Source organism: Elaeis guineensis, chromosome 6 (assembly GCF_000442705.2).
Source record: "Elaeis guineensis isolate ETL-2024a chromosome 6, EG11, whole genome shotgun sequence".
Lineage (NCBI taxonomy): Eukaryota > Viridiplantae > Streptophyta > Magnoliopsida > Arecales > Arecaceae > Elaeis > Elaeis guineensis.
Window position 1 is genome coordinate 22,692,383 of NC_025998.2, and position 23,448 is coordinate 22,715,830.

The 23,448-nt window shown below is 36.6% G+C and overlaps 1 protein-coding gene, 1 non-coding gene and 1 pseudogene across 3 annotated transcripts in view; 1 reads left to right on the top strand and 2 right to left on the bottom strand.

Moving 5' to 3' along the window:
- Positions 1-16,712, top strand: part of LOC105032736 (myosin-1) — a 39,244-nt gene extending 22,532 nt beyond the window's left edge. Inside the window, exons 10-24 of one of the 2 annotated variants that reach the window (XM_073259352.1) lie at positions 226-329; positions 453-591; positions 719-837; positions 928-1,080; positions 1,173-1,262; positions 5,205-5,282; positions 6,214-6,372; positions 7,096-7,299; positions 10,839-11,044; positions 11,134-11,269; positions 12,832-12,961; positions 13,254-13,400; positions 13,498-13,613; positions 14,730-14,944; positions 15,739-16,712. In XM_073259352.1, the coding sequence (XP_073115453.1) occupies positions 226-329; positions 453-591; positions 719-837; positions 928-1,080; positions 1,173-1,262; positions 5,205-5,282; positions 6,214-6,372; positions 7,096-7,299; positions 10,839-11,044; positions 11,134-11,269; positions 12,832-12,961; positions 13,254-13,400; positions 13,498-13,613; positions 14,730-14,944; positions 15,739-16,264 (2,522 nt within the window). In that variant the 3' untranslated portion in view covers positions 16,265-16,712. Of the gene's footprint in view, positions 1-225; positions 330-452; positions 592-718; positions 838-927; positions 1,081-1,172; positions 1,263-5,204; positions 5,283-6,213; positions 6,373-7,095; positions 7,300-10,838; positions 11,045-11,133; positions 11,270-12,831; positions 12,962-13,253; positions 13,401-13,497; positions 13,614-14,535; positions 14,945-15,738 lie in introns of those variants that run through there. The other variant, XM_073259351.1, reaches the window with a different exon arrangement.
- A 581-nt stretch (positions 16,713-17,293) lies between these two features.
- On the bottom strand, positions 17,294-18,748 carry LOC105032756 (chlorophyll a-b binding protein 3, chloroplastic-like; annotated as a pseudogene).
- Positions 18,749-22,649: 3,901 nt separating this feature from the next.
- Positions 22,650-22,721, bottom strand: TRNAD-GUC (transfer RNA aspartic acid (anticodon GUC)). Its single transcript has one exon. It is a non-coding gene; the product is annotated as a tRNA-Asp (tRNA).
- Positions 22,722-23,448: the final 727 nt, after the last annotated feature.

Here is a 23,448-nt window from a genome sequence, read left to right on the forward strand (position 1 = left end):
TGAGCTCAGTGATCTTTTTTTCCTTTAACCTTGTAACTTTATGACACTCCTAAATATTACTTAGTAGTTAAATATAAGTTTATAAAAATACAAACATACTTTGCACACAACTTCGTGCAAATATATGCGTGTACTTGCACAGTGCACACATGCACACTTTATACACCCATCTTTATTTAATAACTCCTTCAAGGATAATGACTTTCTTGCACATCTGTGTTACAGAGCAATTGAAGCTAAAAGCAGCCAATGAATACAAATATTTAAAGCAAAGTGATTGTGTGAGGATTGATGATGTTGATGATGCTCAAAGATTTCAAATGTTGATGGTAATTTTCAAAACAATGTGGCTGTCAGACGTATTAACTTTCTGAGGATCTGTGTTATTCTTTAATAGCTTTGAGTCGTGACACTGATTCTTTCTTTCTTTCTTTCTTTTTACGTATATCTAGCAAGCCTTGGATACTGTCCAAATCCCTAAGGAAGATCAAGAGAATGCATTTGCTATGCTCGCAGCGGTGTTATGGCTGGGGAACATTGACTTCTCAGTAATTGATAATGAAAACCATGTGGAAGTTGTTTTGTGTGAAGGTATTTTATTTTCTGTGCAACGTTTGTAGGTTTTGACTTTTTGTTTTTATTAGGTCATAGATGCTAGTACAAATTTTCACCTAAGTAGACATATGAAGTGTTTCTCTTGGCTATTCATTCTGTACAGGTGTAGTTAATGCAGCAAATTTGTTGGGCTGCAAAGTTCCTGACTTGATGCTAGCTTTATCAACTCATAAAATTCGAGCTGGCAATGATGATATTGTTCAAAAGCTTACATTATCACAGGTGTGAAGTGTCTTTATGTCTCAGATGCTTTATTTTCTTTCCGGACCACACATATTTGGTGAAGTTTATGTTTTATTTGTTTCCTTACAGGCCACTGACACCAGGGATGCATTGGCAAAATCAATTTATGCTAGCTTGTTTGACTGGCTTGTAGAACAAATTAACAAGTCACTCCAAATGGGAAAATGCCATACTGGGAGATCCATAAGTATTTTAGATATTTATGGGTTTGAATCCTTTCATGTATGGATCATGGCTGAAAATGACATATTGATTAGATATTCGATTTTCGTACTCAGTCTTTCTTGTTGGGCTAACACTTCATAATATTGCAGAAGAACAGTTTTGAACAATTTTGCATCAACTATGCTAATGAGAGACTACAGCAGCACTTCAATCGACATCTGTTCAAAATTGAACAAGAGGTGGCATTTATGTTTATCCCTTTACATTTATTCTAATGCTGAGATTGCTTGGCATGGACGATACCAAATTGTTCTAAATGCTTGTAGGCAGCTTCTCAAGGATGAATTTTTATAGAATTGTACATTATTTTATTTATCTTGTTTGACAAAATGTTTTCAATCAAAGTTTCTGTAAGATTCTGCTTTAGATTATGACAGACTGCAGGATTGATCAGAAAATCCTCCATCTATTCCATTGCATTATATCTTTTAGGTTTCACTTAACTCAGAACGTTAATTGCCATGATTTTAAGCCTTAATTTTTGAAAACCAATGAATTAGATGGAACCTAGGATGCTTAGTTTTTAAGTTTGAGATTGTTCTTCTATTAAATTCTTAATAAGGAAAATTTAGTGTTTGACAAATGATTGTGGAAAGAGTAAGGAAAATGTTGTAGATGAAAAGAATGAAAAGTGAAGGTGAACAAAGAGAGGAAACACAACTAGACAGTGTTGATTCAGTGCAATATGCCATCTAATTCGCAAGGCATGCTAGAAATAAGTGTTAAAGTGACAGAATGTGAAAGAAGCTTCCAAAGCAGAAACTTATAGTAATTTGAGATTTTTTTTTAGTATCCTTAAACATAAGCAGCATAGCTTTTGTTTTTATATGGGAAGGTTTTTTGTATCATCAATAAATTTATGCAAGGGTTATATCATCAACAAATTTATGGAAGATGCCTATGTGATAGAGCCTTATAAGTATCCTTCTTTATAGGTTTCATCATAATTTCTTAGGCCCTTTGCTCTCCTTTTCTGCTCTTCAATTGTACCGGATCCTCACTTTTTGGCTTTCTTTGCTTTTAATTACTGATGACCATTCTATTGTGTTTTGTTATTTCATCACTTTATCTCTATATGTGCAACAACAAAGTTTCCTTAAATGCCCATTGATGTAGGAAGCAATGGGTTAAAACATTTACAGCTAAGTCCAGCATAGATCTGATTTAATATCCTGCAGAAAATCAATCTGCAGTGCCAACAAGCCTGCGAAGAAGAAGAATAACAGCAGAAATCAGAGATATAAGGAGAAGGTAGAAAAGAAACAAAGTAAAGTAACAAGAGAAAAAGAAGAAGAAGAAACAAATAAAACAGGGATAGAAAAAAGGAAGATGACAAAGGCCAAACCTGATCTAAAGAAATCTTCTCATTAATTCAAAATAAATCCCGTACAACATTTTTCATTCAACTTAATAGACCTTTTTATAGACTTTACATCACTCTCCAGGCAAACTAAGCCTCTTGATAGGCAGGTAGATGATCTCCAAAAACATTTCCCAAAAGATAAAACCCGGGATAGCATGTAACCTTGCACGGAAGGATGCCTAAAACAACCAAAAATCAAATCCTAATTATTTCATGACTTGTCTAACCCAACATATGCATAAGATAAGACTTCTATACCCATTCACTTAAAAAAAACTAATTCTAGAATTACCTAAATAAAGTTCTGGAAAATACAGAAAATTGAACTATACTTTTCTTATTGCCGTTATTTGCTTCTGAAGCATGGGTCTCGCTCTTGAGATCTTCATGACATCAATTTTAAGCTCGATCCACCATTGAATCTTCAAGATCTGATGATGAAGGCCCGCATAAAATTTTGTTGCAATCACCCCATTGATTGGTTGGTCTGATGTCCATTGCTTGACAATCAACCACCTTTGGATCATACTTTTGATGGTGATCTTCATTGAATCTAACAAATCAATCGAGAATGGATTTTCATATTGCTCGATATCTCTCACTGCTTTTGTGACTTGATCTTGCCATGAGTGCTCTTCATGCCAATCTTCATCATTGTGAAAATTCCTGATAGATCATCATCTGCGTCATTTTCAATCAAGGAATCTTCAGGTACAGCATCTTTGTATGATGGAACCCCCCTGATGGGTTCTCCTTGTGATGAAACCTTAACCGTGGGCTCCTATTTCAATGATTTTTCAACTTCGTGTCTCTTGATATGTGGTTAAATCTCAAGAAGCTTTCCAACTCTAGTGCTGCTGCAATTTCTGGCAATATAGCATTTATTGACATCGACATCATATCATTATTGATAAGATGTCAGTCTAGTGGCGAACTGCTCAAAAATCTTTTTCCATTTTTGATGTGTTGATGAAGATCATAGATTTTGAAAGTCAAGTCCACAGTTGATAAGATGACACAAGGGGAAAGAAATGAAGAGAATGGAAAGGGACCAAGAAGAAGAATGGAAGAACAAAGTAGGATCCTTGAGCTCTGATACCAAATTGATGTAGGACAGCAAATGGTTAATACATTTCAAACCTAATTCTAGCATAGATCTGATTTAATATTCTCAAAAAATCAATTTGTAGTTCCAACAATCCAGTGACGAAGAACAGTAGCTGAAATAAGAGCGAATGGTAGAAAGTATGGAAGTAATAAAAGAAGCAGAAGAAGAATGAAATAGAAAAGAAAATAGGGATAGCACAAAAGGAAGATCAAGGCCAAAGCTGACCTAAAGAAATCTGTTCATTCGTTTAAAATGAATCATGTAAAATGTTTTTGATTCAATCCTCATAGATCGTTTTATAGACTTTACATGACTTTCTTTCCTAGCAAACTAGGACTCTTGATATGCAAGTAACTAATCCCCAAAGTATTTCCTAGTAAAACAAAAAAGGAATAGCACATAATGCTACATACAAAGATACCTAAAACAACCAAAAATCAAACCCTAGTGATTTCATGACTTGTGCGACCAACATATACCTAAGGTATGACTCTTTGCACCAATTTCATTGAAAATAGGACTTTGAAACTAATTTAAACATTTCTTCAACAAAAGTTCCAAAACTACCATATAATAATTTAAACTTTTCTTATTTGCCATCACCCATGTTAGTACTTCTGTTTTTGTCCTATGAAAAACCCTTTCACCATTCTCACCTTAATAGAACTTTTTCTATGTAATTGTCTAAATTGGATCTAAGTTATTTCAAATGCTGCAAACCATGCTGGTCGGTCTTGTCCTTCATTATGCCAGTGCATAAAATATCTAACCTGAATTTAGACAACAAAAATACAGCAAGATAAACAATCATATTCAGTTATATGAAAAAAGGGTGGATAATTGAGAATCCTTCTGGTCTACATTTGAGCAGCATGACTTTGGTGACAATGAACTTCTGTTCTCTACTTTTCAGTGAGAAACAGATACCTTAAGCATTAGAGTTGTTTATGGTGGTGAAAATTATTTTTGTTAATACTGCACCTGTATAATAATATTTAACTTTACGAAATTATTTTGATCTTTGATTGCCATTCATCAGAAAGAACTCTGGCTTTTTTCCTTGGCAAATATTCTCAACTGAACAATGTTCTCAAGTTTATTGTACATTCTTATGTCTTGATCATGAAAAATTTAACATGCTAGGAATGTACTATCTGACAATTTTAAGCCCCGAAAGCATTTTGGTGATCATGATGTAAACAATTTACAATAAACTTTAGCACCTGTAAAACACAGACAATATATTTTTGTAGTTAATAGTTTTTTTTTTCATACTTCTCATCTGTTTTCGTAACTTTAGTAATCTCAGCATCTTTCTCGATTGTTCTCACATAAAGCTTCTGACATCTGGCATCACTGCCACCTGCTTGTTGGATTGTTCTAGCTGATATCAGATGTTCAGTCTACATATCGTCTGACAATTATCTGCAGAACTTCCCAATAATGTTGGTTCTCTTTCGTTTTCCTCAATCTGTCATCAGGCATTTGTTGATGCAGCCTGGTTGCATGATCTTTTCTTCTTCTTCTTCTTCTTTCTTTTTTAATTTACAGGCAGTTTTTGCCTGTCTTCGGTGAACATTTTCTTGGAGAATTCTGGCATTACGTTGTCCCTTCTGTAATTCATGTTTTTCATGTCCTTTTTCCTTGCAGGAGTATACAGAAGATGGAATTGACTGGACCAATGTTCAATTTATCGATAACACTGATTGTCTAAATCTATTTGAGAAGGTACCTGTTGTGAATTGCAATCTATTGTGAAATTGTATAAAAATAATTCCTGATGTTTTTTCCCTTTCTTTCTTCAATTACACAATCATGGTAGATCTCATGATATCTACTGCTTAAATTTTAAAAGCAGTTATATGTTCTATAGAAAGTAGCACAGGCTTCATTTTTGTGTAAGAGAAAATGCTAGAAAGGCCATGACTGAGAAGTCCATTGAGTGCTGTTAGCTCTAATCCCTAAGGTGGTTCCAAAATGTGGTGAATGTGGGGCAGTGGTTGGTGAATTTTTGCTGCTGGAGGCCTCCTTGAGGTCTCATTTTATTTTTTGTTTTCTTTGACTTGGTCAAGAAATTTGTTTCAAAGCCAGTCCTAACTTGTTGCTTATCATGGTTGTTGATGCCGACATATTGACTGACATGATTATTTTTCCCTGTTTTATTGCCTGACATGATATTTTGTTTCTTGTTTTATGTTATTGAATTGATTTACAACATGAATTTAATTGATGGTGCAAGTCGGATGTTTGACCATGGTCTTACTCTTAGCACATACTTATGTGTTCAAGTATATCTTTTTGTCATTTTGTATGTCTTTGCATTCTCAGGCTTTGATAATTCACATGAATTTATAAAGCTGACCTGTTGCAAGCTGGGTAGGTTTTCTGGATTGTATATTTATTACAGAACCTTATTACATATATTCATGAATAATGCTAAAAGGGTTTTGCCATTATCATAGCTAATTTAAATAAGCATAAGAATAGATGATGATGTTCTTTTGGCATGCATGCCAGCCTAAGAATGGCATAATTGCTATAACATTTTTATGTTTGTCATTCCTGATATTGTTATTTGTTATGCACTTCTCTGATTTCATATCTTGGACATATCATGTGTTACATGGCAATAAGAACCCTTCTTTCCAATGCATGACAGAAACCCCTTGGTCTATTGTCTTTGTTGGATGAAGAGTCAACTTTCCCTAAAGCAACTGATCTGACCTTTGGTAACAAGCTCAAGCAGCACCTGAGTGGTAGCCCCTGCTTTAAGGGGGAAAATGGTGGTGCTTTCAGAATTTGTCATTATGCTGGAGAGGTCAGTAACTCTGTGACATTTATTCTAAGCAGGTTGCTATTAACTAATGGGGCAGTTTTAGTTTGTTTGAGATCATACTCCATATACTATCATGATTTGGAATTCTTAGTGTAATTTACTTGAGAATGTGATATTTCATAGGGTGCATGCTCTTTACTATGTTTATTTTTGAATAATATTGTGCATTTTTCTAAAAGACATGGAAGACTACATTTTTAATGCATTGTCATTAACTTAAAGTCTGAGTAGAAAGTTGAATATGTTCAATTTAAAAAAAATTCAATTGAGAACTTGTTCCCTGACCTCTAGAAACCTAGCTTAATCATATTGTTTCTGCTTTCATTTCTTTGACAATGTTATCATCTTATCAGAGAAATTTCTCATGGATGTGGTTAGTTAAGTAAACAGCAAAAGAAGTTAGGACGTAGGATATTAGCCTGAAGCACTAAAGGACATCACTTAAATAATCAGCTCGAAATAGTGAAGTGGTTCAGGTGAAGAAAAGTAATACATATTCGAATGATATGGATTCAAGATATTCTTGTTATTGGTTAAAATTTTGCGTACAATCTGACATTCTGCAATAAACCCATGTTCTGAAAAATCTCTGATATGGTGCTATCTGGTTGATTTTGTGATTATTTACAGAGCCACCTTCCATGTTGATACTTTATATTGCAATCAAACAACTTTTTGGTATGACTAACATGTCAGTAATATCAGGTTTTGTATGACACAAGTGGCTTCTTGGAGAAGAATAGAGACCCATTGCATTCAGATTCTATCCAGCTGCTTTTATCATGCTCCTGTCAACTTCCTCAGCTATTTGCCTCCAATATACGTCGTCAATCTCAGAAGGAATCCAGTTCTTTTCGACAACCAAGTAGGGTTGATTCACAAAAGCAGAGTGTCGGGACAAAATTTAAGGTAATGCCTCATTTATACACAAAATTTTTTTTATCATCTGACAAATAAATATTCTCTGTCAGTTATCTTTTTTATAATTTTATAGTTGTATTGTGTATGGATTACGTATAATTCAATCAGGAACAGACCTACCTTTTACATTCATCTGTGAGTATTAGTGATATGGAAGGATTGGAGTATTGCATGCTGGGTGTTATGGAAGGATTGAAGTATTGCATGGTGGGGCCAACCTGGTACTGGTGCATGCATACTATGCCATACTAGTGCATTGCATGCACTAGCATAAAAGCATGCCAAGTACTTGCAGGTAGCCGGTACCATGCTAATGCCACCATGCTTGTAAGGCATTGGCATGGTATGTGTCATGATTTGCTTTTTGGCATTTTAGTTCCTTTTTTTTTAAAGGAAATGGCATATAATGTATTTAAAGCACATGTATCAGGTACTAATTCATTTTCCATTATCGCATTATTCATTCACTCTCTCCATGATTTAAAATTGTATCGTTTTTCTTGGTTCCATAAACTTCAAAGATCAAATATGAGGTGCTTATGCACCTTGCCTATCTTCAATATTTGATTTGATTACCAAGTCAGTCTTGTTATGGTAGTTCTTCATTGGTGTTTCCAGCTGGACTGCCAGTTCACTGCCAATCACTAGAAACACCATCAAATTTTGACCAAGCTTGAAGATTTTGGTTCCAAAGTTCTCAGGGACCTTATATTTCAGTTCCATTTCAGTTCCACTGTAGCTTTCCGCAAGGTTCATCTTTTTTCTGTTGACTTCTGCTGTCTGTCTTAACCTGACAGTTTATGTTTGTTTGGTTTTCAATATACTCAACTGCCCTTTGATATCTTTTTAATATCTAAAAATTTCTTCTTAAATTGTGTCAAAGTGTCATACCAATGTCTGTGTTAAACTGTTGGGTGTGGTTGCTTGAGGCTAAATTGAAGGGTTCAGGTAACATAGGATGAAAATGCCTCCCAATTTGGATGTTTAGCTTGCATGACAAGCATGACTCATACGATCTAATCATTGTGATGTATAAGCATTCATCTTTATGCTTTATGTTCACTGCCTTCTTTTTTCTTCCAAAAGCATTTAAGTGACTTCAAATGTCTTGTGGTCTTTGCTCACCATTTAACTTTGATTAGCATAGAATTGATTAGACAATTTGCTCTTACATCATGACTGTAATTCTATAAACATTTGTTCAATCTCCTATTAGGTAGCTTGTCAGGTCTAAGTTCATCTCCTTGAAATTTACAAGTAATTAAGTGGGCCTTAAGTTCTAGCATATTTGAAACTCCACTTTCTTGGCAGGGCAAGTGGTCCAATCATTAATTTTGTTATGATCAGACTATTGACTAGTGCCTTTTCCATTCTCCATGCATGAGCATAATGTTTCTATGATCGTCAGCGCTTCTACCAACCTTGACACGTCTTTTCCCAAAGTTCACCTCAAGATCACTTATCATGCACCAGCTGTATGGTTCTGGCATCAATTTCTCTACCATCCTCTTGTTTTGTGTGAGATTCTGTGGGCTGGAGCATAGGGACTTGGTTAAGTTTATAGTATTTATTTATTTTCATTATCTATCTTTTGTTGTACTGTCTTGTCCGCTTCTACCTATGAGATTGCTTTGGCCATGTTTTTCTATGGTTTGAACCCAGGTTTGCAGACTCGGTACCCAAGCCCGTGCTGGCCGGTCGGCGGTATGGGTTGGTACGGGTCCATACCGTACTGGACCAGTGCGAACTGACACAAGAAAAGGAAGGGAATCGGGAGGGGGAAAAGGGAGAAAGAGAGAGAAATAGAGAGAAAGAGAGAGGGGAAGAAAGAAAAGGAGGGAGGGGAAGGAGTTAGAGGGGCTGCTGTAGCCGTCGGACGGTGCAGTCCACTCGCACGGCGCTACGAGCATGAAATAGGGGCGACGTCCTTGTTTCACAGGATTTTTTAAAAAAAAAACAGAAACTTAAGTGAAGCCGGCACCTTCATTGTTTTTGCTTTTTTTAAAAAAATTCAAAAAAAATGAAGTCAGTAATCCGATTGCCGACTTCACTATTTTTATTTTTTTTTAAAAATCTTTTAAAAAGTGAAGCCGGCAAATGGTTTGCGGCTTCACTGTTCATCTCCATTTTTAAAAAAGGGCCGATGTGTGAATAGGGGTTGTCGCCCCTGTTCTGTGGCCGCAACTCCCATCCGCACGGTTTTCGTCGCCCACTAGCCATGGCGGCCGTCTAGAAACCTCCGGTAGCCCCTCTGCTGTCCCGTCCTTTCTTCGGTAAGTCGCTCCCCCCCTCTCTTTCTCTATTGCTTAACAGCTTATTGGGTGAACCGAGCCGCGGAGGCTTTTGCGGCCCTCTAGCGGCTACAGTGAGCCACCATTGGCCTCCGATGGCGTCCTCTTCTCTCTCCCTATCCTCCTCCTAGGCCGGCGGCATCCTCTCTCTCTTTCTTCCTCTCTTTCCCTCTCTTTCTCCCTCGATGCTGGTGTGTGCCGCTTTCCAAGCCGGAACCGTCTCGATTTTCTGCTGTTTCGGTTTGGCACGTCCCGAACTGTCCGGTTCGGGATGGTTTTGAAAATCTTGGTTTGAACTATATTTCATTTTGATGTTTTGTGCAATATATCATTTGATTGTGCCAAACTATAAGGGCTATATTTTGACAAAGAAATTAAGCTCTATCTTTCATCTAGTGAAACCAAATATCTTGCCTTCTTTGGTATCGATCTTCTAATCTTAGTAGCTAGAATCTTCTACCTAGTATAACAAACTTCAGAATCTTCTTAGAATCTCAAATGTGCACCTGGCTTCTAAGCATTTCCTTGCTAGAAGCATTTCTAAAGTTTCTACTTCCCTGCACTTGCACCCTCTTCTACTCCCACATCTACTCTCATATCTGGCAACTAGGCTTTTAATTTGAGGACTTTCCCTTCTCTTCCGGTGGGTGAAACCTTGCCAAAAGGATTCCTATATGGACAAGTCCTTGCGACTGGAGTCTTAAGTTGCACAAGAACTTACTCGGCAAAATCTTAGGATGATTATGATTGTTACACATGTTAGGAAATATGCTAAGAAATTATTTCTTTAATTAAGACTCTGGTGGGAGTCAAAGTACATATGCCAATGCTCAAAGTAGTCAAAATTAGTCTTGTTACTTTAATATCTATTGAAATGATTCTCACTGGCAACTTAGTCACTCAATTTTTTGTTCTATGATTGTTTGGTAGCCATGGTTGAACGGCTCTTAGTTAATGCTCAAGTTTTAGTATGTAAAAATGTTTAGTTGAAATTGTAACAATTACTCGTTTATCGATAACTCTGGTCTGAAAGTAGCAGTCCCAAAACTGAATTTAATTCATGCATTGTGTGAAGACATCATGTTTTTTCATTACTTTTATTGCTTCATTGTCTGGTTAAACTTTCTGTATACCGAAAGATCAATGCACATGAATTTAAAACTTGTTGATGTAATGAAAGGAATTCATGAGTTCACTGCATTTTTTGTAATTCTGTATTTTGTTGATATGTTTTAGGGTCAATTGTTCAAGCTGATGCAGTGGTTAGAGAATACTACACCTCACTTTATTAGATGCATTAAGCCAAACAGTAAGCAACTTCCTGGCATGTATCAACATGGTCTTGTCTTAGAACAGCTAAGATGCTGTGGGGTACTGGAAGTTGTCCGGATATCAAGGTCAGGCTATCCAACTAGAATGACACACCAGCAATTCGCTGAAAGGTAGTCCTTGAGTTTCTTCCCAAGCATTCAGAGAAACATTATCATAATATCAATGATTGTTCCTGACTGACCTTGTATTTTTCTTATAGGTACGGCTTTCTTCTCTTAGAGAATCTTGCATCTCAGGATTCACTCAGTGTTTCAGTTGCTGTTCTGCATCAGTTTAATGTCCCACCTGAGATGTATCAAGTTGGTTACACAAAATTATTTTTCCGCACAGGACAGGTGATTGTCTTCTCATGTGCTTCTAATACCTATATTTCTTTAGTGCTTGTTCACATATTTATGCTTGTTAAATTTATACCTTATTGATCAGTAGATGTCTTCCCATGGAGCTCGGATGTCTCTGAGGTTATCTTGAACTAGATACCATTTGCAGTTAAAGAAATTTTTTATCATAAACTTATATAGGTTTTAGATTAGTGTATGGCTACTCCTATCCAAGATACTACAAACATTTGGAATATTGAATGCTGCAATACAAATTTCTTTGTTGAATTTGTATCTTAATATCCATTTACTTACTGCTGATACTACATTCACATGACCTGCTATTGTAATAAATCTTGGAACTTCTTTTTTTCTGAATATTGGAACCTTTTCCATTTGTTAGATAAAAAATTGCATCTGTTTCTTCCTTAGGTTACCATATCACGATAGACATAACCAACATGCCTCAATCGACTAGCATGGGCTGCCTTTTCTGAAGTCATCATTTATTTCTAAAGTGACCTGCATTTCCACTTGTTAGATAAAAAATTGCCGTTGATTCCTCAAGTTACCATTCCACAATAGATGTAACCAACATGCCTCAATCAACTAGCATGGGTTGCCTTTTCTGAAGTCATCATTATTCATTTCTACAGTGACCTGCATTCTATGTTGACAAAGCTTTATGTAAAGAATTTTATTAGCACCTGGAATCTCTATAGGTGGGCATATATTCTGACTAGTGCAAGATGGCTTCATTACTTACATAAGTTGTCCTTCTCCTCCTCAAAAGCATGTCATGATTGTAGATATCCCATAAGCACCTTTCCGCTTTACCCTCCTCACTTTAGCAGTGGTTGGGATGTCTTCATCAATCTTTCATCTTTTCTAATTATCATATCCAAGATAACAAATATGATCATATCAGGGTATCCTTTGGCCGTTGATTATGTTTTAGACCTCGTTCATATCTATACCTACTGAAACTGTATTGCTTTCTCTCACTAATTACCACTATATCACCACAAGACAAATACTTGAACATGTATTAACCATCCACTTGATTTATTCATGAAAAGCATATGAACAAAGGCGATCTAGGCTGACCTTAGTATAATCCTTACATCTCAGAACCTTATGCTGCAGAACTACTTCTAATGCCTGCCTTTTTCTCTTTGATGTACATGATATTATATATATATATATATATATATATATATATATATATATATATATATATATATATATATATTATATATATATATATATATATATATATATATATATATGTATCCTTTAGATATTCTATCATCTCATCAGTAAAAAATAGCCCCTAGAATCCTTGATACTTCTCTTTGTGATTGAATAAATGAATCTTTCTTTGCCATTGCATTTTTCTTTCAACAAGGACATCGAAGATTTATATACATCCACAATTTCATTTTTATATTATATTTTGGTAACTAAACCTAGCACTACCTTACTTTGTTGATCTTCTGGGCTTGGGATTGGTATTGCTGTTTCTGTACTGTTCTTTCTATGGATACCTTATCTCTTTGGGCATGTATGATTTGCAGGTTGCTGCATTAGAAGATGCTAGAAACCGCACTCTGCAAGCAATTCTTTGGGTTCAGAAAAAATTCCGTGGTCATCAAGCCCGTCGTTATTACCAAGCACTCAAGAAAGGAGTAACTACACTGCAATCATGTAATGCCTGTACATCATATAATATCTCTGACATGCTTTAGATAATCTAACATGCTAACAATTGTTTGAAGGGGTCTCTCTTTAATTTTTTATCTTTGCCCCATATCTTTTTCAAGTACCTTTTAAGCTATGGAAATTTATGACTATATCTGTTACATTCCCATTGTTTTCGTTTCTATTATTTTGCTCATTATCAGTAAAATACTTCATTCTCATTTTCTAGAAGAATTTCATTTGATTGTATCTCAGGGTATTTCACCTTAATGCCTTTAATTGGAACTGTGTTGTGTAGTTGTCCGAGGTGAAAAAGCCAGGTGTGAATTTGAAGTTTCAATGAAGAGATGGAAGGCAGCTATTCTCATACAAAAACATGTGAGGCGTCAGATTGCAAGGACAATGTTTGATAACCAGCAGAAGGATATTATACTTTTGCAGTGCGGTAGTGTATTTGCAGCTAGGAAAGAGAGCTTGTGGCTTTTTTCTGATTGCAACAAGTGTTTTTTTTTTTCCTTATTCTCATTTTCTTTCTTTTTCAGTTATTCGTGGGTGGTTGGCAAGGAATCGTTTTGTTCATCTGAAAAATCAGGAGATATCAGAGCTTGATCATGGGAAAGTTAACACAGATGCAAATGAGGATCCTCCAGAAATGAAGGTACTTTATTATTCTGGTTTATGCTTAAGTGTTGAAGACAATGCTATCCATCTACCTGCATTCTCTTGGTTAACTTTAGAGCTAAATGCTGCACCAGAAATATGGAATTCTATGGTAGCTTCATGAAATCAATTACATAAGAAATTCTCATGAGCCACGGATTTTAATATGTTGTCACTACATTCAGTCTCAGCCACAGAATTTAGGGCATGTTTGGTTGGAGGAAGTTGGATTGTGGAATGGGAATGGGGATGGGTGACTCCCATTCCAGTTGTTTGGTTGGTGGAGTTCTATTCCCATTCTGATTTTAGAGGGGGATGGAAATTCCACAATCCTCCGATATTCAATCCATACTCTCTCTTAAGATTCAACTTCCATTCCAATTCCGATTCCAATTCTGATCACGAACCAGACATGTCGAGGATATAGCCATTCCGATTCCGATTCAAATCCATTCCAATTTCGATTCCGATCACGAACCAAACATACCCTTAATCTATTGTCACTAAATTCAAGTTGTTGTAATTCATAATACCCCTAAAAGTCTACTAGCATTGTTTATATCATTTTGTTTCTTTATCTTCAGAAAAAATAAAAAGAGATAAAATTGCATTATATTATAAAGAAATTGTGGAAACACTATTTTTGTGGTAGTTCCATTGTACCAATCTGAGCCAATTTTAGTTGGCAAGAGGGGAAAGCTTGATGAAAGGCTCGCGAGTTAAGAATTTGCAGACCAATATGTGTAAAAGAAGAGGGTCGTGTGAGTACTTTGATGGCTATAATAATCTTCTCGCTTAGTAAGTTTAAAATGGAAATTCTGGGTTGCAATTCTTATGCATTCTCCTGATTTCATTGTATCAAAGACCTGGTAATGCAAGTCCTCATATGCTAGATTGTAAGGTTACTTGTCTTTGTGCAGCTGCAAGTTCTGTTCTTTATCAATGGACAGTATAGTTGCTAATAAATTCATAACATCCTGTTTAGATCCTTCAAGCACTGCACTTTGGGGGACAGCTAAGTGATACATTTTACTTGTCAATTTCATGTTGCCTATTTGAAAGTTTTATCCTTCTTTTCTTCTAAAGTTGAAACAAAAACGTTTCTGACTGCCAGGATACCAATGAGGAGCACTCTCAGGTACACCCTTCAGTTTTGGCTGAACTACAGAGGCGGGCTCTGAAGGCAGAGGCATTATTGAGAGAAAAGGAAGAAGAAAATGCCATCTTAAAACAACAACTTCAACAATATGAGATGAGATGGTCAGAGTATGAGGCAAAAATGAAGTTTATGGAGGAGACATGGCAGAAACAGCTGTCTTCTTTGCAGGTGAATTTTCCAGATTATTTTTACCCCACTATCTCTGAAATGCTCATCAAGATTTTAGTAATGGTGATAATCCCTTTTTTTCTGGGTTTGAAATGGTGATATTCTTGTTCGTAGATCCCTTTGAGACCATTGTTTACTCTTATGGTAGTAATAGCCATTATACCCCTGTTAAGCCCCACATAAGATTTTGTTTGGGTATAAGACAATGGTTGTCATAACAGTCATCATTAGTTTTTACAGTGGGAAATAATGGCTTAATAATAGCAAGATTTGAGTATGTCACTGTTCAGAGTTACCTGTTGTTTTGGAGCTGGAACAAGGACAGAATAATATTATTGAACTGAAAATGTCATATCCCAGCCCTTATCATATATCGGTTGTTAAAAGTGGACACCAGCAAAAAATAGTGTGCTTAAGCATCTCTTATTATATAGTGTTGATGGAGGGCCTCCAAAATTGTTATAGATGCAATTATAACAGCCATAAATTTATGTCATGGTTCTCTTTGGCTACTATAGTCTTATGAGTAAAATGTATTTTGTGATTAATCCATTACCACATTATCCTGACAAACATGTACCTTAGTTTTCTCTATACCTGTTAGCTTCTTTCTGATCTGCTGACAATTGCTAATCTAGAAAACCGACAATTGCTAATCCCAACAAAATCTTAGCTGTGAATATGATGCTATTCATATTTATCTTTAAATGTTTGAAATCCTTTTCTGTAAAACCATGCCCATTCGGGCAATAAAGCCATGGATGAATACCAAATGATCATGCACTTCATTTACAGGTAGTTTAGCTGCAGCCAGGAAGAGTCTTGCTGATGATGATATGGCAAGTCACCAAGGAAAGCTTGACGCATCACCAGTTCAACACTCCTATGACTCGGAAGATGCCATATCTGCTGGAACCCGCACGCCTGAAGGCACTCCAGCTAAACGGTCCCATGCTTGTGATGCTGGAGTCGTGAGAAATTCTAATGGCACTTGGAGTGCAGTTAAACACCTTGACGCTTCTGATGCTGGACTCATAAGATATTCTAATGGGACCCAGAGTGCAGTTAGCCACCTCGTAAAGGAGTTTGAGCAGCAGACACAGGTCTTTGAGGATGATGCAGTGTTCCTTGTTGAGGTGAAGTCAAGGCAAGATTCCAGCATAAACCCAGATGAAGAGCTTCAAAAACTGAAGGCCCGGTTTGTGACTTGGAAGAAGGATTATAAGGTTCGGTTAAAAGAGACAAAAATTGCACTTCAAAAGCTTGGCAATCCTGAAGAGAGAACGCGCAAGAGATGGTGGGGCAATTGGAGCACAAAATGACAGGAAATATTTTTCTTTAATGAATGTTTCCTGTATGGCTTTTTCAAGCATGGCAGGCATTTCTTCAGTACTGAGACATGAAATCAGGGATGATATTTTGAGCAGAAAGCTGAAGGGATCCTCTATATCCCTTCCACCTCTGGAGAAAATGCATTTTATTTATGCTCCCAGTAATATTGTCTACATGCTTTGTTGCATTCTTCTCTGTGCCTATGGTGCATAAGAGCTTGTATATCTTCCATTTTTTGTGGTTGTTTGGGGGAGTGGTTAAGAACCTATGGCTTAAGAGAGAGATGATTATGTGAGGGGAGAAATTAAAATGTATAGTTTGTTGTATTTAACTAATACCAAAGTGTACAATTTAGACTTTTGTTCATTGTGTCATTCTCAGAAACGACAATGTAAGCGTATATCAAAGATTACAATTTTTAAAGCGAAGAAATTCAAATTTTCTTTTAATTTTTTTCTTTAATCATTATCTGCTGTAGTTTATATCCTCCTGCTCCTCCTCAAGATGGAAATTCCTTATCATAGAATGGGCACTCACATGTTTGAGTTTTGAATGTTCGTCTAGTTCACCATAAAATTTCTTTTTATGGTGGATGATCATGAACGTGGTTGCGGCTTCTAAAGCTGTCGTAGGATCAAGTTCAATGAACAGGAGAATATCCTGGTTGAGGTACCCTTGTTCACAAAATGATTATTTTGACAGGATATCTTATTACATCACTTAAAATAATAGTTTCATTTACTTGATCATATCCATGTTTTGCTGATAATCTTAATATAATCATATGCTTTGCTTATGCTCGAACCTCACAAGCTTTCAGATATTGCTTCTACCTTCTCAAAGTGACACGATGAAAATGAATTTTCTTTTTCTTTTTATTGTTATGGTTTTCTCTTTTGATGAGAAAAATAAAAATCTTTTTTGATCTTATCCTGTCAACAGATGAGAAAGTTGGAGCACCGTCGGCGGTCGCAATGGTATGCAAAGAGGAGGGCCAAACTATTCAAGGTATCAACAAGCAAAAGAACAAGAAATCATTACAAATCTTATGAAACATACATCGCCATCTACTGTTTGATTCAGGTTGATGCAGTCTCCAAAGGTAATGTACCGCAGTTTCACAAATTGGATTTTTTAGAGCCCGGCATAAACTTGGTGGCGTAGCTCCAAGCATTGCTGCCTACAGGGTTGTCAAGATGGTCCAAGAGGTTCTCAGGGGGGCCCTCCCCTGTGACAATTGCTTGAACAAAGAATCCAAACATGGAGAACATTGCCACCCTCCCGTTCTGGATCTCCTTCACCTTGAGCTCAGCAAATGTGACAGGGTCATCGGCGAGGCCGAGGGGGTCGAAGTAGGTGCCACCAGGGTAGAGCTCATTCCCCTCGCCCTCGACGAGGCCAATGGACTCCAGGGAGACCTTTGATGCGGCAGCCCTCGACAAGGCCCCTGAGGACTACTTGACACGCGAGCACCGCCAGAATGCTCTGTGCATGGACCAGGTTTGGATTGCCGAGATAGTGGGCCCTCCTTTGGCGAAGATCTGAGCTCCAGCTTTGAACCACACCGGCTCCTTGAACTCGACCCTCCGCCATTTCTCGAGCACTTCAGGGGTGATGCAGCCGAGCGCCCCAAGCACCGCCCACCGGCCATGGATCAGCTGAAATATATAGCATTTGAAGTATTGGTAAGCTCTCTTGGTCGATTTTCCTTACTTTTTTGAGACAATAGAATCCTGTTCAGTTCTCACTCTATGTGCTCCAATACCTCCAGAGCTCGATTCCTTGTGAAGGCTTCGGGGTCAGCGGACAGCCCTGCGGTGTCCCATCCATAGTCCCCGGGGAATTCTCCGGTGAGGTATGAGGGGGTTTGAGCTGAGAAGGGTCCCAAGTACTTGACGCGGTCCGGCCCGTACCAAAGTTCATTCCCCCGTCTTGTGTATCGGGATGGAAACAGGGACAGAGTTAAGGTTGACGCTGGATTCAGTTTTGCAGTTGGTGACAAGGCATGGTATTGATGGAAGGAGGGCTTGGTGCTCACCATGGTGAACTTGCCGCTGCCCATGGAGACGACATCTCTCAGGGGTTGGCGGTCGAGGTGTCCGGTTTTGGCCGAGGAATGGAGTTGGGGTAAGGATGGTGGTGGTGCGAGCAGAGGCTGCTGTCAGCGTCGCCGCCATCTGTGAATGTGGCTTGAAGTACGTAGTTCTGTAGTGGGAATCAGGAGTTGGTGGGGTGTTTATAGTTCTCTCTGAGGTGGAGGGAGCATGGAGTGGAAGGAGAGGAAGGAAGATATCTAAGGAAGGGAGAGAGAGAGAGGAGCACTGGGAAGCGTGTGGACAAGCGTGAGGTGCAGATTGTAGAGCTGACTTGGACCAATGGGAGGCCCACAAAGGATTTGGAGAATCTCCAACTCATATTCATTCTATCTGTTTGTTTTCTTCTCCTGACTCTATGAATATTCCAGGAGTCGCTCGATTCTGGAAACTGGCGGAAAGCAAGCTTGCGTTGTCAACGGCTGTATAGAAAAATTATTTGGAGGACCAGGTTCACTGTAGACTTAAGATAAAATAAATTCATCTAATAATTTCGGAATGATTATTTGTTATATCAGATTCACCGTTCCGCGAGGAGACTGGTCCAACTGTAGAGAAACATGCGTAACGACACGCAAAATGGAAACAAGTGCAATACACATACTTTCATGCACGTAGCTTTATATTGGACTGATCCATCAACTCAATACTAAATTTGATCCAACAAAAAGTTATATATAATTTCATTTTAATATAGAATGAATCTATCTCAGTTAATTTCATCCTACATTCACGATGGATTTGATCTACCTAATAACCCCACGATACATACATATTTAGAAAATGAATCCACTATGACAAGATAAAAAAATAATAATTTTTAGATTTGAAATCGGATCAGATATAGATCAGATATCAATATATTTATATCCATATTTATTTTATCTAATGAATATAAAAATAAATACGGATATAATTAGATACAGAAAATATAGATATAATTATGGATATAAATTAGATAATTAAACTTTATGATTATAGAATCAAGATATTATGAAACAGATGATAAATCAAGTTAATAGTATGTTTATATGTTATATATTTTTTTAAAAATAAATAAATATTATGTAAAATTATATAGAGTTACAAGTAGATTTAGATATTTGGATATGGATCGAATAGTTGTTTATCTATATTCATATCTATTTTTTTTGATGATTCATACGAATACAGATATTAGTCAGATTTTCAAATTTCTATCTATATTTAAATTAATTTGAATAAAAAATAAATTTGAATAGAGATTATCCATACCACTTTCATCTCTAGCAGTTTTAGATAACTATTCTATATTGGTCGCTGACCTTCACAAGTTATTTTATCGTGAAATACATTTTGTAAGGAATGCCTAAGTACCAATGAAGGGATAGACGTATTCCATAGAATAGACCTTTTCAGCCTATGGTTGCTGGGCAAGTGTATAGGTTTTATAGAAATTCACGGATAGATCTTTTCAGCCAATGGTTGGTGGGTAAGTGTATAGGTTTTATAGAAATTCTCTGTACACCGTGGATGGTATAAAAAATCTGATTTAGAGCATATCATCTTGTCCAATTGATTTACATAGCATATTTTTCAATGCATATTTAATGCCTATAGATCATCTTTTTTGTTTAAAAATTTTATATGACGAAAATATCCATGCCCTTTTGTTATGACATCCCTTTACAAAATTTATGAACTTTTTCAAAAAAATTATGACATTCTGTTCTTTGAAAAAAATTATGACATTCCTTAAAAATTATGAACCCCTTCAAAAAAATTGTGACACTTGTCTTTGATTTTTTATTTAGTATGAGTGTCATAATTTTTGTGAAGGGATATCATAATTTTTAAAAAGGATGTTATATTCTAAAGACCGGAGTGTCATAATTTTTGTGAAGAGATGTTATAACCAAAGGGCAGAATATTTTCATCATACAAAATTTTTAAAGAAAAAAAAAAACTGCAGGCATTAAATGCGCATTAACAGCGTTGACTATGTGATCAATCGGATAAGCGGTGAGCTCCATGTTGGATTTTCTACCCCGCCTGCAGTGCACAAAAAATTTTTCATAGGTTTTATCACAAAGACTAAATTGCTTCACATATAAGTGCAACAAATTATATTTGATTGATGATACCTTTAGGCTCCAGCCTCCCATCGGCTGATTGTTTGTAAAACACCATCAGGGTTGGATTATGATCACCAACAAAATCATTCTCAAATAGCTTCTTTAACAGTGTATACGGGACACCCCGAAGTCAAGGTAGTTGTTATGGAGATTGAGATTTTTCTTTTTTTTTTTGAGTACTAAGGCCCATCTCCATTTTAATTTTACTTTCTTGGCCATCTCGAGGTCAAAAATCATTGTTTTCACTCTGAAACTGATAAAATTGTCATCCATGGTTGCATTCCACAAATATCTAGAATGTTTGACAAATTTTGCTTCCAAATAATTAACCAAAACTTTTTAGTTCCTATTTCTATGCTCAATAGAAAGTGATGGGTGCAACAATCTGGAAAATTAACTGCGCATACCACAGTATTCCTGTCCAGCTGATGCATCCATGGATGACTGATGGGTGCAAGTTAGTGTTTGCTAATGGGCTGCTGGAGAGCTCGCAGGTTATCTGTCAATTGCATGAGTACCTTCTGCAGGATGTACATGCTCTCTAGATGTGCTTAAGGACCGGAAAGCCTTACACGAATGATGTTGGGAGGTGTTTGGTTGGAGAAAATTGATGTTTAAAATCAAAATAGGAACGGATGTCTCTCATTTTTTCTTATTTATTTAGTGGGAAAAATTTCATTTCGATTTCAGGACAGAATAGAAATGGTTCAATCTACTTCAAACTCAATTTCTATTTTTTTTTTTTTTTTGATTCAAATTTTATTTTGATTTTGATTTTGATCCCAAATCAAATATTTTTGAGAATTTGATCATTGCGATTCTGATTTGGATTCCGATTCAGGTTCTAGTTGCAAATCAAATACTCCCTTGGCACACATCTTACATTAATTCAGTTGGTACAAAGGCGCCTGGCAGGAGGCATATAACTAACTCCAGCATGCAGATGACCGCTAAACTGTACGGTAAAATCCAACCTGGCATAAAATTAAAACATGATAAGGCCTGTAAGGCTTAGAATGGTAGATGATACCCATAAGATGTAGTTTAAGGAACGATGCGTGCATTTTTTTCAAATCAGGCCTAATAACTTTCCATTCAAAATGTGGATCAATCAAGGAATTTTGATTGATTGAACCTGGGTCGCCCATTGTGACAAGTGTAATACTCCCCACCATACGACGACGACTACAGCACATAGTGAGCAAGTATTCCTACCATATAATGGGATAAGCCTATAACAATCCAAACTAATGATCACTCACTCCATGGCTTAATAAAACAGTGGTTATTGGTATGGTATTGCATAGCAAATTCAACAAGAACAACTGCAATTTGGGATTTAATTCAGCATTCCAACACGGTAAAATCCAAGCCAACAGAAGCTGAAGGTGATGAGCATTATAAATACCCTTGAACATGATAGAATAATTGTGAGAGGAGCCCGTTAACAGACCAATTAGAAGGGGAGATAGGGATGGAAGTACTAATCTGTAACATATCAGCAAAGGAAAAAAGAAATGGTGCCAAAAGGCAAGTCCCAAGATCTTGTGGCAATTCCAAGGAGTTGGAGGTGGGGAATCTCTCTAGGTATTGAAATGGAAATAGAGAAACAAACAATGCCACTAGAATAACGACACATTCGGTTTCCAATTCTCGGCAATTAAACAAAACCATAAGCTTTCAACATATTTAAAGAGAATAAATAAAAAGTTGGTTCGGCACATTTTCATCATATTTGTCAAAAACATTTAAAAACATAAATACAAACCAATGGATGAAAATATATAAAATACTGTTCAATGTGAGCTGCTTGCACTTTTTTCGAATCAGGTCGTGTCACTCGAAGAAAGTCTAGATCCACTAGCGGGACTCTGGGCAAGTTGGATCAAACAAAAGTACAAGCTTTCGACATGCTTAAACAATTTCAAGAACTTTTCGTCAGAAAATAAGCTAATTTGGTTAGGCACATCTTCAGCAAATTCATCAAAAACACATAAATTCAGCAAAGAAAAAACCAGTGGGTCAAAGCATATAAAAAGTTGTTGGGGTAAGATCCATATACGTTGTTCGAACAGGGCCTAATAGCAAAATCTGGATCCATCAGGCAAACAGACAGGCCCAAGTATTGATTAAATTCATAAAAAAATTAAAAATAAAAAAAAAAGCATCGCCGTTGCCGGGGATCGAACCCGGGTCACCCGCGTGACAGGCGGGAATACTCACCACTATACTACAACGACTTCGGTGCAGAGGAGCATAAAACACATTAATAGATTATTTCTAAAGTCTGCACTTCTCGCTAAACTCCGCCTACGAACAACTGCAATTTCAAATTTAATTGTGCATTCCAAACCAACTAAAATCCAATCCAACTGATACTGGAAGGTTAAAATGCTTTATAAATATCCTTGAACATGATAAAAGAATTGTGAGAGGAGCCCCATTAAAGTCTATTAGATCAATTAAGAAGGAAGATAGAGATAGAAGTACTAATCTACACCACATAAGCAAAGAAAAAAATGGTGCAACAACGGAAAGTTCCAAGCTCTTGAAGGAGTCAAACAGTCTGCAATCTTAAGATCATTCAAAATAATTCCAAGGGATTGAATGTGGAGTGGGAGTGTGTGTGTGTGTGTGTAGGTATTGAAATGGAAATACTGAAGCTAATAATGCCAATAGAATAATGACAGTGTATAGTGAATTCTAGGCAGGTTGAACTAAACAAAACTATGAGCTTTCAGCATATTTAAAGAATTTAAGAATCTTTTTCTTGAAAATAAATAAATATTGGTTTTGGCACATCTTGTCAAAAACATATAAAAGAATAAATACAAAACAAATAGATGAAAGCATATCATTTTTTTTTTCCTAATCAGAACTAGTAAGTTGAAGAAAATCTGGATCCATTAGTAGCATTCCAAGCAAGTCGGATTAAACAAAACCATAAGCTTTCAACATAATTAAAGA